At 38.4% G+C, this 15,377-nt stretch overlaps 1 protein-coding gene across 3 annotated transcripts in view; it reads left to right on the plus strand.

The window, feature by feature from the left end:
• Window positions 1–15,377, plus strand: part of FAM184A (family with sequence similarity 184 member A) — a 77,527-nt gene that overhangs the window by 22,297 nt on the left and 39,853 nt on the right. For 2 of the 3 annotated variants that reach the window (XM_068407556.1, XM_068407565.1), the window contains exons 1-5: window positions 465–1,118; window positions 4,024–4,159; window positions 7,782–7,963; window positions 8,624–8,821; window positions 12,098–12,220. In XM_068407556.1, coding sequence (XP_068263657.1) covers window positions 465–1,118; window positions 4,024–4,159; window positions 7,782–7,963; window positions 8,624–8,821; window positions 12,098–12,220 — 1,293 coding nt within the window. Of the gene's footprint in view, window positions 1–263; window positions 1,119–4,023; window positions 4,160–7,781; window positions 7,964–8,623; window positions 8,822–12,097; window positions 12,221–15,377 lie in introns of those variants that run through there. The other variant, XM_068407546.1, reaches the window with a different exon arrangement.

Here is a 15,377-nt window from a genome sequence, read left to right on the forward strand (position 1 = left end):
ACATGCATATAAAGGTAAAACTTTGATCAGGAAAATTATAGGTTAAAAAGTACAGAAAAACCATTCTATAAGATGTATGAGATTGCATGACTAATACAGTGTTTATGCAGTCACATTCATAATAATATTTGGTGTCTTATTTGTATCATGAAGACATGCCAGATTGTCGAAGTAACTTTCAGAATGCCTAGGTGTTTTTTCTTATGATTTAACAGATAATCAAAATGCCTTTTCTCTAATACAATATTATTTCATGTTTGTAGGTAATATATGCTTTGAACACTAAAAATGATGAACATGAAGCTGCTATCCAAGCCCTTAAGGATGCTCATGAAGAAGAAATTCAACAAATTCTTGCAGAGACCAGAGAGAAGATCTTGCAGTATAAAAGTAAAGTTGCAGAAGAAATGGATCTCAAGAGAAAGATCCAAGTTTTAGAAGAGTCATTGGAAGATCATAAAAAGATGAAACATCAGGCCTTGACAGAATTTGAAGCCTATAAGGACAGAGTTGAAGATATGCAGCTTTGTGCAGAAGCTCAGCATGTCCAGCGTGTAGTGACTATGTCAAGAGAAGTAGAAGAGATCAGAAAGAAATTTGAGGAAAGGCTACGAAGTTTCATACAGTTGCAAGTGCAGTATGAGAAGGACAAACGTACAGCTCTGGAAGACTTGAGAGCTGCCCACAGGCTTGAGATTCAAGAACTTCTGAAGACTCAACAGAGTCAGAATGCTACTTTAAGTAAGGGGCAAGAAAAACTAGAGGAATTGCATAGACTGGAGCTGGAAGATTTGAACAGTAAAGTTGAAGAGTTAAGGCTGGAAAGAAAAAAACTCATTGAGGACTATGAAGGCAAACTCAGCAAGGCACAGTCCTTCTATGAACATGAACTTGATTCTTTGAAAAGATCTCAGCTTTTTACAGCAGAAAGTCTACATGCTTGCAAAGAAAAAGAAGCGGAGCTGAGAAAAGAATTTCAAAACCAGGAAAGTGTGTTACGGAAGAACCTGGGAAAGCTTAAAACTGAATTGCAAATGGTCCAGGATGAAGCTGCCAGTCTACGGGAAAAATGTCAAAAACTTCAAGTGGCTCTTGGTACAGCAGAAAACAATGTTCAGGTGAGACCGATGATATGTTGTTACCAAGACTGTGCATTTTCTTTTCCTATTTATGCTGTCTTTCCATGAGGCTGGTAGGTTGAGAAGCTTGGAACATTTAAACTTAATTTTCTGTTTCTTGTACTTGATCATGATCTACTTCTAATTTTTTTTAATTTATTTATATTTTTAAATTTTTTTTAATGTGTTTTAATTTTCCTGGACTGAATTAATACTACCTTATCTTCCAGTAGAATCTAGAAGCCCTTACCCAGGGGAAAGTTTTTGGTCACCTTCCTTTCAGCTGTTCGTGAACAGAACTTGGTTTTTCTAGTCATACTACCCAAAGTGTAGTATACTCAACAGAATACTCAAAACTGTTACCACTTAAAGAACAGAGAAAAAAAATCCCAAAACAAGCCCTGTTCCCCTCCCCACAAAGAAAGAAGGAAAAAAAAAAAAAAGGCAAAAAGCTAAGCAATATCCTTGCATCAGGCCTCCACAGAAATTGATCCCTCCCTCCCCCCGCCCCCCCCCCTAAAAAAAAAAGTATTCAGAGGGAAGGAGGATGTTGGTGACTGGTACCATTTGAGATGTTGTGCTGACAAACTGAAATGCTTGCTAGAAAAGTTGATAAGCCACTTATCTAGACCATACAGTTTCTTGCAGAAATGTATTTGACAGGAATGTCATACAACTGTCAGTATAAATACAATTAATATTCTGTATTCAGTACAGTCTTGTTTGTAGAGATCATTAATGACTACCTTGCCTAAACATGTTGGATGTTAAGAAAAGTAGGTTTGTGGGAGGTAAGAAAAAAAGACTACTTTCTGAATGTTTTAACTTTTTTATTGTAACATCTTCAATGATGATTTCACAAGCAGGAACTGAAATACTGCACACATTTTCAGTATGTACTGGTTTTTGCTGGGATAGAGTTAGTTTTCTTCATAGTAGCTTGTCTGGGGCTGTGTTTTGGATTTGTGCTGAAAACAGTGTTGATAACACAGGGATGTTTTTGTTATTGCTGAGCAGGGCTTACACAGAGTCAAGGCCTTTTCTGCTTCTCACACCACCCCACCAGCGAGTAGGCTGGGGGTGCACAAGAGGTTGGGAGGGGACACCGCTGGGACAGCTGGCCAAAAGGATACTCCATGTCATATGACATCACACTCAGCAATAAAAGCTGGGGGGAAAATGAGGAAGGGGGGGACATTCGGAGTGATGACGTTTGTCTTCCCAAGGAAGTGTGACGTGTGATGGAGCCCTGCTTTCCTGGCGATGGCTGAACACCTGCCTGCCGATGGGAAGCAGTGAATGAATTCCTTGTTTTGCTTTGCTTGTGTGGTGGCTTTTGCTTTACCTATTAAACTGTCTTTATCTCAACCCACAAGTTTTCTCAATTTTACCCTTCTGATTATCTCTCCCATCCCACTGGGGTGACGAGTGAGCAAGCAGCTGTACAGGGCTTAGCTGCTTACCAGGTTAAACCACAACACAGTGTTATTTAGATACTAATGTTTCTTGTCCTTAAAGAAGGACAAGACATCCCAGAAATACGCAGACTGATTTTTTTTTTTTTTGGTCGGCAAAAAGTAGGACTTGATATGCTGGACTTGAAGGAAAAGATTCTGTGAAATTCTGCTTGGTTTTTGGTGGCTGTGCTGAGGCCTGATGAACAGTAATATCTGTGGGTAAGCTTGAGTATCTTGTCTTTTGCATTTGTAGTTACTCTCAAGTTTCAAATCCAGAAGTACCTTAAATGTGATGGTTGTAATAATTTTGGAAGCATCATTGGGTAGAGCTGAGATGGGCCACGAGCTTTTCCCATTTACAGTCTAATTCCAGCCCATCTTTTGGACTATCCTTCCCTCTTATGTAAAGGCTACAGGGTACAGTGAAAGACTACTGCCACCTTTTTTCAGATGTTAAATTCAGAATACCTTTTTACAGTTTCCCAAGGGGCCTTCATTTCCAATTCTGTTCAGTTAACTAAGCAGAACTCTGTCTTTTAATTGACTACATCAAGGAGAGGTGGGTTTCTGACAAGCTGCAGCAAAGAGGAAACCCACTGTATGTTGATTGTTCCTGCAGTAAAGGAGTTCCTCTTGGTTCCAAAGAAGAGGAAGAGACTAGTGAAGTATTCACAGCAGACTTTAAAGTCAGGTCCTGCTCTAACCATCGTGGATGAGGTGATCAAAGGCATAATCTCACTCCTGGTGTCCATGTTTCATTACACATCCTGTCCAATGTTTTCCCCAATTCTATTTCCTGCTTTAGTTTCCGAAATAACCCTTTGCTATTCCAGTGACTTGAATGATGAGAAATCTAGCTTTACTTTTAAAATGGAACATGATTTCCTTTTCCTTCCTGCATGGCTGAGAACACATCATCACACTACCCAAGATACGCTATTGTGAATCAGTACATCAGACTTAAAACGTTCTAAAAGGTTGATTTAACTAATTGCGTAGCTCTCCTTTTATGTATATCCATGTGCAGCTTAATTTGTGTCAGTACTGAACACTCACAGTTGCAATGAAGGACACTGTAAACTGCTGTGAACATACAATGTATTCTTCAATGTGAAGAACTCTGAGATACCAGAAACCAGGTTTCTCAAATTGGCCTCCAAACCCTGTGGCCCATTTTTATTTTTCATATACCTTATTGAATATTGTTGCGTTTCTCTTATGCATTCTTGCCATGCCATATATCCAGTATCTTGTAGTGCTTCAACAATATTTTTGGAAAAACACATAATAAAAAATGAATACGATGGTAGTATTACAAGATTTCAGGTTTTGTAGGAATAAAACTTGTTTGCTGAAGCGTCTTTTCTGTACATTTTAACCTAAAGCTCATTTAAATTTAAACATGATCGTATATAATGATAACAGGCATTATACTGTTCTTCTTCTAGGTTCTTCAAAAACAGCTAGATGATGTGAAGGAGGAGGAGATGTCGTTGTTAAGCAAACACAAAGAAGTGGAAAGTGAGCTAGCAGCTGCTAGAGAGCGCTTACAGCAGCAGGCCACTGATCTTGTTCTCAAAGCCAGTATGTATGTCAGTAACTTAATCTGGAAATGAACTTCATCTATTTATTCTAGCCTTTACTTCTTCTGTTAACCTTGTGCAGGTTTAGAGTGCCTAAAGACTGGTCAGTGCCGTCCATAGACGTTTCTGACAATTTTGGGTTTTTTTAACTGTTTTGATATCACATGCATTGTACTTATGATTCTTTTTTTCTGTGTACTTACTTGTCCAAATGTTCTACTTTATATGTCATGTATGCATCGTCCAGGCCTTGGAAGTTCTTGCCTTAACTGCACTTGTACAGAATGCTTCTGCTTTGTATCTGTTCTACCCACAATCACTGAGACTTGCTTCCTGTTTCTCCATCCTTTTTCAGTTGCATTGTCTTTTTGCTGAGACTGGTACTTTGCTTTACACCAACTGTCAGAAGACTTGCAGCTTGTCAGTTAATAAATCTGTTAGGGTTTTCTTTATAGCTGTTCTCTTGACTTCTGTGTACTCATTGGCATATGGAAGGACATGGAAAATGGTTTAAAATTTGCCTATACACGTGCGGGTTTTAACTTATTGGCATTGTCTGTCTAGTAAACTGCTTAGTGGTAGGGCATGGGCCCAAGTACTTGAACTTGGTTAACTATACTATAGATAGGACTGCAGGCAAAAAATGAGCCCCTGGCTTATCTTCGGCCTTGTTCAACTAGACCAGTCATAGAAATACCTGATTATTTTCCACACAAGTTAGCACAAGCCCAGGGGCCCTTACCAAACGTCAGTTTGGATAAGATCACCTTGTTTTGAAGGCTGGGATGTTGACAGACTGTCCTGTTGGCCTTAGGGCCAGAAAATACTTCATAGTGTTAACTTGCTAATACTGTAATAGTTTACTATTTATATTATATACTATATATAATACTGTATTTACTATTACTGTAATAGTTTACTATTACAGGTGACATAGCCCTCAAATTGTGTATGTGAATGTGGCCTGTATGAAGACTTTATTTCTGTCCTTTAAATAATTAATCAGTTCCTACAGATGGCATAGATGAGGTAGCTAAGGTAAAGGCTAGGAATAGTCTAGGCTATATGTTCTGACAATATAGAGGCCAGCAGGGACCCAAGACTCCAAGGTCCTACTGCAGGTAAATAGCTGAAAGGAATGAACTTCCTGCTGAGAGCATCTCAAATGGGAATGTGACCCTTCAAAAAGTTATGTGTGAAGCATTCAGAAAAATTAATGACCTGAGACTGTTGGGGGAAAAAAACCACGTTCTCATACACTCCTTGACTGTTGCAGTTTCCTTCCTTAGGCAGAAGCATGGGAAGGGTTCAGCAGCCAGCCTCAGATTTAGTGGAAACAAACTTAAATATCCAGGCTGTTTTTTCCATATTACTGATGGCATGGGGTCAGCTAGCCTATGAATCCAGCACTGGTCTCCTCCGGCACCGAGGGGTTTGGCTTTACCAGAAACTGCAGCGTGTCCATACTGTTACTGAGCTCAGTGGCACTGTCAGTATCATCTTTGCTTTACAGTACCTTGCTGTGCAACAAGAGCCAGGAGCCCTGTTTACAGTCATGCCACCAAGCCTTTCCCATGTGATACAATTGATTACTAGCCTGTTTGGAAATGGTTTCTGACACTGGCCCACTGCCATCTCCTTTGAATTTCAGCTCACACTTGAAGTCAAAAATCCTGCCCCTAAGAAACTAAATTCTTGTACTTAATTACCATACAAAATATTTACTCAATGTATTGCAATTTGAGAACAATTTGAGATCATTGTATTAAGTCTGTTCTGGGAAATTAATATATTCTTCTTCCATTTATCCTGAGATTCCAAAACTGGAAGGAAACTGCTGCATTTCATACCTTCTGTGTAGAGCATGAGGAATGGGAAACCTGTATTGTGTGTCCGTATTGCTAGGACAAAAGCTCTAGATCAGTGTGTGTGTGTGCTTACAATAAAACATGCATGTTCCTTAATACTTCCTGACAAACTTGAAATTCTTGTACAGTTATTCTCCTTGTTACATTCGAAAATCTAGATTTGCAAATACATTTCTTAAATGGCTGAACTTTTGAAACAAGGTAGTTTTTGAAATGTTACAGAAGTTAAGTGCACCCATTATCTTAAATTTTTCTCTTCAGTTTTTAGTTTTATCAAACAACAATGCCAAAATGACTCTTAGAATTCTTCAGGGCTTAGTACAATTAGAGGTGTGCATTGTTTATAAAAATACTACTAATTTTGAAGCATTTTTCGTGGCCAAATTCCATTATGTCCTTTCCTTCACATCAGTGTCCACATGGAACAACGGCCAAAACGGTTGGCTCTTTGTCTAATGTCTTGCTTTAACCGCAGATGGAAATGAATCTGGAGGCTCAGTGGTTTTGTACTGTGAGAAACAGTGGCACACAGTCCACTTTCTTAGCTATTTCTTAGTAACTTAAACTTAAAAGCAATACTGTGTTATTAAAACTCAACTAATCTGTCACTTTTGAAGGTTATAATAAAATGGGGGGGGAGGTCTATCCTAGAAGATGTGACTACAAAAATAATTAAAAAATTATTCTGAGTAAATAATATGGTTTCTTATGTGGATGTTTGCTTTATGTGAAACTGTTAAGGATCTCTGTATAATCCTTGAAAGTCTGTTTAGTTACCACTTCATTTTATCATATGCAAATATTTAAAAGGCATATTTCAAATGTGTCTAGGTCATGCAATTTATGAAAGGGATAATAGGCTGTTTCTATCAAAAGAATCCTTTCCAACATGGAATGTCAGCTTAGGTATGACTTCATGATGCTTCTACAAAGATGTTAAAATAATGGGAGAATATCTTGTCTCTTGTCTTTCAATTGAACAAACCTAGGAGCATCCTCTTTTCCAAAATAGTCTTCTATCCCCTCCTAAGCCTTTCCCAGAATAACAGCAGTTTCACTGCTTTAGTCAGTTACCTAGTAGCAGTATTTTCAATAATACAGATAGAAATTCAGAAGGACAAGGACAAAAATTTCTGAAGTCATAAATCTTTTTCACTGATGATGTGAAGGACAGATGATTATACTGTCTAGCTTTGTAGATCTTTTTTTAAAATACATATAAAGAAATTAAAAGCAAGCTTCTAACCTGCAAGGATTTAGATCTTTCCTAGGAGAAAATTAGTTCTGTTAAATCTTTTAGTCATATCCCTACAGCAAAATAAACAAAGCGTAATTCCCTAAGTTTTACATAGCTTTAGCCACTATACTTAGTGTGCTGGTTAAGAGTTTGATAAAACAGTAACATCTTTACCATTAGACTTTAATATTCTGCTTTCTGTTGTGAAGCTTATCGTAGGGTAAACGTGTGGTTTTGAGGTGGGGTAAGTTCTTCAAGATAGAGTGTGTTCACACTGTTGCCTACCTCTGCTTTCTCTTGGAGTCAATATGCAACTTTGAACCAGGAAAATTGAAACTAAAGGAGCCCCAGCACCAAGCACTTTACTGTTGTTGGACATTTTACAATAAAACTAAAAAAGGGAGAAGTGCTCCTGCTTCTGCTAGAGTTGTGCTTCTAGAAAACACTGAAGTATGAATGTGTACTTCAATTACATGAAATCAGTACTGTGAGGTTTTAAAGAGCTGTTTTGTTTTTAGGTCACATTGGAATGCTTCAAGCTACTCAAATGACTCAAGAAGTTACAATCAGAGACTTGGAATCAGAAAAGTCTAGATTAAAAGAAAAACTATCCCAACTGGAAGAGGAAAGAAACTTATTACAAAGCAAGACACAAAGTCTGGATGAGCGACAAAGGCAGCAAATTCTGGCCTTGGAGAAGGTTAAGCAGTTTGTTGGCTTTAGCTGAATAAAACCAAAAGACTTAGAATTCTCAGGAAAAAAAACCCCTTGATTATGTTTTAATTTTTGTTTTATATGACTGGACTAGGACCAGTAGTAGTATGTTCCAGGTGTATCTCATGTAGCAACATGAGACTACAATGACTAATGTAGACTGTAAAGTGAGAGTAGAGGGAAGTCAGATTAGATGATGTTCAGACTGCTTTGGACATCTTTTAACAATTTAGTCTAATTTATGACCCCGTGTGGAGATGTCTAGTATCTAAAGTGTCACAGTAAGGGGAAAGGTGAAATGGTTAAAGAACAATCAAGAAAGCCATTCTCTGAAAATGTGCTGAACATGTTTGAAAATACCAAACTGAAATTTTCTATAGGCTTGATACCTGATTGCTGTTTCCCCAGATTAAATAGAGCAAAAAACAGAGTTTAATATGGCTATATTGCTTTGCATGGTTATATTGAAACTACCTTTTTGGTTATTGAATTGTTTAGTCAGTGCCTAGTGTTTGCTCAGTTTGTTTTGTATGGAAGTTAATTTTTGTAGATTTATGTCAGCAGTAATGTTTTTGCATTTTTTCCTCCTACTGTTCACATTTTACCATTTAATATAAATAATTTTATTTTTCTTTGTCTCTTATAGAAAGTAAATGAAGTAAGGGAGACACAACGTGAATATTATGAGAAGGAGCTGGTAAAATTGCAAGCAAGATTGGAAGGAGAGGCTGCACAGTTAAAGGAGGCTCATTCCAAGACCTTAGAAGAATTGGCATGGAAACACCATATTGCAATTGAGGCTGCACACAGTAATGCTAATAAGGATAAGAAAAAACTGCAGATGGTAGGTTTGTGTTTTCTTAATCAAACATATTACAAAAAGCAAATGTTACTACTGCATGTTTTTGTTGTATGGAAAGTTTTATTTGGAGTTACCTGCAGATCTGCTGTGCCTCTCTGAAGAAACTGCTCAGTCTTTATTAAAATAACATATATCTTGCCAAAAAAGAGCATTTGTACTGCCATTTGTCTGCACGCAGAAGAGAAATTCTCAACTAAATACAACTTTCTTTTCAAGTATAGTAGGTGTGTTTTTCCAGGTTTTGTGACCCTTATTCAGAAAGGTTGGTATATCACTCAAGATCAGTTCTTCTGAAGGAGATGAAAGATTATGTTACTCTAATATTTATTTAAAATTTTCATAAACACTCCAGAAGTACAAAAAGATAAAATGTTAGTACTGAACTATAGGCATACTCGGAGGACGACAACAGCTGTTCCTAACTTACATCATAAAATTATGCTAACTATATATTGACTATTCATTTACCTTTGACTGAAATCCTGAAACTGAAAGGCCTTTTTGTTTCACAAAATTGGCCTTTTCTTTGTTGGGATAAATGAGAGGACTAATTTTGAATAATTATTTCCTAATCTGATTGCGTGTACATTGTACACAAATTTTGCCCTATATAGTAAATATGGGATAAATATTAATTGTTCAGTTTAAGGCTTTGTTATGCTCCTCTGGTATGTTCACAGGAAATATACCAAGAAACACAGTTGTAGTTAGTGACGTGCATCTTAGACTGATTTTTTTTTTTTTTTTTTTTGGGTAAATTATTTTACTGGTGTGTTGCTTCTTAGTTTTATTTTGAATAAATCCCCAAGATTTTTTCATGTGTCCCAGTAATGGAAGTAGTTCTTTGAGACATACATGCATCTGATCTTTCAGGCTTCCTTTCTTTGTAACTTTAAACATGCCTATTATTAAAACAATCTCTCTTAAGGGTTTCTGGGAATACTTTTCTTTTACTGAAGAAAGATGTGGATTTCTTTTTGTTTGTTTTCTTTTCTTTGTTATTAAAATAATGTAGAGAATAAAACAAAGGATATCATAAAATGCTTGTTCTTAAGTCATTAAATTAGTTGAAACAGGGAACAGCTCTATAAATGTGAGAAATGTGAAACTTGATTTTAGCAAGGGAAAACTAACTATGAAAAGATGTCAGGGTAAAGATCTCTGTAAATCTTAATCAGTAAAGAGTCTTCTCTGTCAAACCTGTCTCGCTAAGCACATGTTGTGCTGTTTGATTAATTTAAGGAAGAAACAGTCTCAAATGTGGAGAAGAGTTGAAGTCAGTATGAGGAAGAAGCATGGTGCAAGGAGCCTTGCAATAGAGAACATGAGGATTTATTTGGACTGGAAGACTGGGAAGGGCGTCTGGGGTTTGGAAATCTTTGAAAAAAATTGAACAAAAGAGAATTCTAAAGAATGAGAATAGGACTCAAGAAATGGCTTAAATATATCTCTCTGCTTCAATTCTTCCATCTATAAAATGAGCTGTAAAAATTACATCAGTTCATAGGAGGATTATGAAAATAGAGCTGCTAATAACTTTGCAGTACTGCACAGCTGTACTGACAAGTATCATAAAAGAATTAATTACTCAGTTATCAGAATAGGGTCTGAATAGCACTAGTGAAATTTTGCAGACAGCAGATTTCACAGTGCGAAGAAGAAAAATTGAGCAAGTCTCATTTAGCAAGCATCACTTGTCCCACGTGGTGATTGATGTGGGCCTGGTGAAGAGCCATGCACTTGTTGAGTTACATTGTATAGCAACGTAGGATTGAAAGTGTAACCCTCTGTTTTGTCACTCTGTCCAATTTCTGCCATGAACAAAGAGATTGTGCAAGCAGTTTATACACAGATCATTTATTGCCTATTGCACACCCTAATGGAGTGCTAGAACTACCAAGCTACTAAGCTTAATGTGCTTACCAACCCCAGCAAAACACTTGAGGAGTCTCTACTTTTGGATGAGGGAGAGTTGGCCTCCGTTGCTTCTTGGAATGAGCTGGATGACACTGAGTTACTGTCTTCCAGCTCCCTGGTTTTCCTTAAGAGTTCTATACCTTTTCATGACAGTCTTTTCCCTCTTGAATTCTTAAGCTCTTACGTCTCCCTGTCTCTGAGGTCTCAATGCCTGCAGTTGTACTTTTTGTTTCCTGCATGGCTCTGATCTATGTATTTTGATAGCTGTTTCTCAGATGCTATTGATTTCTCAGAAATATGAGCCCAGGGCTACACAGAGGCACTGGATCAATGCTAAGCCTTGCATTACAGCTAACCCCGAGGAGGGAGTTAATAAAGGAGCCTCTGTAGCTGCATAGAAAACCTTGAAGTCTTGGATTACCTGGCTCTGGAGCACCTTAACTGGCAACCCTAATTTTCTTCCAGAAGACTTTGTGGTATAATAAACTACATAGTATATTGCACTGGAATATATAATAAAGCCCTTAACATGAAAAATGTTAAAATTAAGTATTTTGTGACAGAAATAGTTCTTCTGAAAATATATTTTGAATATTAATGAAGCTGAAGCATACATTTATTGTTTTCCTTAAGAAAAAGAAAAAATTTTCTAACATATACATACAACATAGGCTCATGTAAGTGAAACGTAATTCATCCAACAAGAGTTGTTTTCAGAATTTGGCTATTACTTCAGAGATCGAATGAGAACAGAGGTGTTATTCGATTCTTTCCGTATAGTTGAAGTTGAAGACTAACTGTTGATTTCTTTTGGTTCTACATACATTTTATAGATATGGTGTGGGGCTTTTTTCATTTATTGTAACAGCCTGAAAAACTTCCCAAAGCTCAGTCTGGATTTTAAGCTTTACTATTTTCTGTGGGGATTATGTGTAGGAGGTAGATGGGTAAAGGCTGAAGGATAAGCATATTATCAGGGTAATTTTGTAAAAAGTGAAAACATCTGCATTCTGTCAACTCAGATTGAAAAACTGTGAAAATAGAAAAAGTTTTAATGGCTTTGATAATTAAGTGCAAATTGAAACTAGTAATTGAGAAGAAAGTCCTGTTTGTCTTTATTTTGTGTTTAATCGAGGATGTTAGATTAGAATACAAATTTAAATAAGGCATCCATTGTAAAAGGAAATAAATCTTGTTTTAACACTTTAAGGAAAGGACAATTCTTGCTCGAGATCAGGAATATTTATGCCAGGAGGAATAGTTTTCACGTGGTACACCTGTACTTTGCGATGACTGTATGGCAAGTATTTAATATTTCTTCCATCCTTCTTATTTCTGAAGGAGTTGGAGCAGCAGTTTGAGAAGGAGAAACTACATTTGGAGGACGATAAGAATCAGCTCCGACAGCAGCTGGAAAACCTGAAGGAAGAGCTGACAACAAAACTGACTTCTGCCAATCAGGAGGCAAGGGTTAACTTAATTGTGTCAGCTAATGGTCCTGTGCACTAGACAGCATTTAATCAATAATGATCTTGTGCTTAGAGTCCAGTACAGAGCTAAGACTACACTGTTCAGTCTGTTTAGTGCCTTATTTCTGTTTAAAGTGGAGTATTTTTCAAATATAAGTTTTTGAACCTCAGTGCCAGGGAAGGTTATGGAGCAGATCATTTTGAGTGCCGTCATGGGGCACGTACAGGACAACCAGGTGATCAGGCCCAGTAAGCATGTGTTTGTGAAAGGCAGGTCCTGCTTGACTAACCTGATCTCCTTCTATGACAAGATGACCTGCTTCCTGGATGAGGGAAAGGCTGCGGATGTTGTCTACCTGGACTTTAGTAAAGCCTTTGACACCATCTCCTACAGCATTCTCCTGGAGAAACTGACTGCTCATGGCTTGGAAGGGCATACGCTTCACTGGGTAAAAAACTGGCTGGATGGCTAGGCCCAATGAGTTGTGGTGAATGGAGTTAAATCCAGTTAAATCCAGTTGGTAGCCAGTCACAAGTGGTGTTCCCCAGGGCTCAGTATTGGGGCCAATTATCTTTAATATCTTTATCAATGATCTGGACCAGGGGATCGAGTGCACCCTCAGGAAGTTCGCAGACGACATCAAGTTGGGCAGGAGTGTTGATCTGCTGGAGGGTAGGAAGGCTCTGCAGAGGGATCTCGACAGGCTGAATCAATGGGCTGAGGCCAATTGTATGAGGTTCAACAAGGCCAAGTGTCAGGTCCTGCAACTGGGGCACAACAACCCCATACAATGCTACAGGCTTGGGGAAGAGTGGCTGGAAAGCTGCCTGGTGGAAAAAGGCTGCCCAGGGAAGTGGTTGTGCCACCATCCCTGGAGGTATTAAAAGACGAGTAGATGTGGTGCTTAGGGATACGGTTTAGTGGTAGACTTGGCAGTGTTAGGTTAATGGTTGGACTAGGTCCTTTCCAACCAAAACGATTCTATGATTCTGTGTTATTTGACTGTTTCTGAGCACTGATTTTATTGTCCTTTATAAAATTAACAAAGAATAGAAGACTGAGGTACAAAACAGTTGACGTAAACAGCCTTTCGTGTTTTAACTCTGCTTATCTTCTCATTAGGTACACAGACCTCTACACAAAATATGTCAGGCAACAGAGGGAAAATTAACTGTATTTAAACCCATATTTGTTTACAATTAACATATTGTAAATTCTGGTCAGCTTCCTGACTTGCAGATGATCTTCATGTATTTCCATCAAAAGATGACATGAAGTATTTATAGCAAGACCCAAATTATTTGCAATGTTTTGATATATGCAGTCAATGTTAAATGTATCATATCTCAATACAGTTTTAATTTTTTGCGTTTGAAATCACCACCTTTTCATAGTATAACATTTTTATACTAGAAATACATTCTACTAATATCAAAACCATCAATTCATTCTTGTCTGGAACTTTTGCCTTGTTTCAAGAAAATAATTAATCAGCTTCATTGTTCAACAGGCCATACATATGATTTCAGTGTGTGCTTTAAGACAGACAAGCATGAATTTAAGCACTTTTTTGCAGCGGTGCTTTTCATTACCATTTTCTATACTGTACAAGTTCTAGAGACGGCAGGTGTTAGTCTAACTCTGGTGGCTTGCAACTTGCACAAATGTTAGAACAAAACTACTTGTTTTTAATAAATGGGAAAGATTGCCTTTCTGAAAGTATATACTAAAGTCTTATTATAATGTTAAAGTATATAGTCTTATATGCTAATATATATTGATATATTATTAATATATCAGTGCATCACTATATTAATATACACATGAATGTATTAAATTATTATATATTAAAGTATATATTCAGAATATATACTTTAATATACTTTCAATATATTAATATATACTTTCAGAGTAGTACCTACCAGATATATGTATGTATATATATCAGAGTAGTTACAGAATCACAGAATCACAGAACATTAGGGATTGCAAGGGACCTCGAAAGATCAGTCCAATCCCCGTGCCGGAGCAGGATTGCCTAGACCATATCACACAGGAACGCGTCCAGGCGGGTTTTGAATGCAGGGATGCAGGGAGGCAACTAGGAAAGCTAAGGCCTCCTTGGAATTAAACCTTGCAAGAGAGGTCAAGGACAACAGAAAGGGCTTCTTCAAATACATTGCAGGTAAAACCAACACTAGAGGCAATGTAGGCCCACTGATGAATGAGGTGGGGGCCCTGGAGACAGAGGATAAAAAGAAGGCGGAGTTACTGAATGCCTTCTTTGCCTCTGTCTATACTGCTGGAGGCTGTCCTGAGGAGCCCCGGACCCCTGAGGTCCCAGAAGAAGTCAGGATAGAGGAGGAATCTGTCTTGGTAGATGAGGGCTGGGTCAGGGACCAATTAAGCAATCTGGACATCCATAAATCCATGGGCCCTGATGGGATGCACCCGCGGGTGCTGAGGGAGCTGGCGGAAGTCATTGCTAGGCCACTCTCCATCATCTTTGCTAAGTCGTGGGCAACGGGAGAGGTGCCTGAGGACTGGAGGAAAGCGAATGTCACTCCAGTCTTCAAAAAGGGCAAGAAGGAGGACCCGGGTAACTATAGACCGGTCAGCCTCACCTCTATCCCCGGGAAGGTAATGGAACAACTTGTTCTTGGTGCTGTCTCTAGGCACATCAAGGATGGGGGGATCATTAGGGGCACTCAGCATGGCTTCACCAAGGGGAAGTCATGTTTAACCAACTTGATAGCCTTTTATGAGGACGTAACCCGGTGGATAGATGATGGTAAAGCTGTGGATGTGGTCTATCTCGATTTCAGTAAAGCGTTTGACACGGTCTCCCACAGCATCCTCGCAGCTAAACTGAGGAAGTGTGGTCTGGATGATCGGGTAGTGAGGTGGATTGTGAACTGGCTGAAGGAAAGAAGCCAGAGAGTGGTGGTCAATGGGACAGAGTCCAGTTGGAGGCCCGTGTCTAGCGGAGTCCCTCAGGGGTCGGTTCTGGGACCAGTTCTATTCAATATATTCATTAATGACTTGGATGAGGGAATAGAGTGCACTGTCAGCAAGTTCGCTGATGACACAAAACTGGGAGGAGTGGCTGACACAACAGAAGGCTGCGCAGCCATTCAGAGGGACCTGGACA

The sequence above is a fragment of the Nyctibius grandis genome, chromosome 1 (assembly GCF_013368605.1).
Source record: "Nyctibius grandis isolate bNycGra1 chromosome 1, bNycGra1.pri, whole genome shotgun sequence".
NCBI classification, from domain to species: Eukaryota; Metazoa; Chordata; class Aves; order Nyctibiiformes; family Nyctibiidae; genus Nyctibius; species Nyctibius grandis.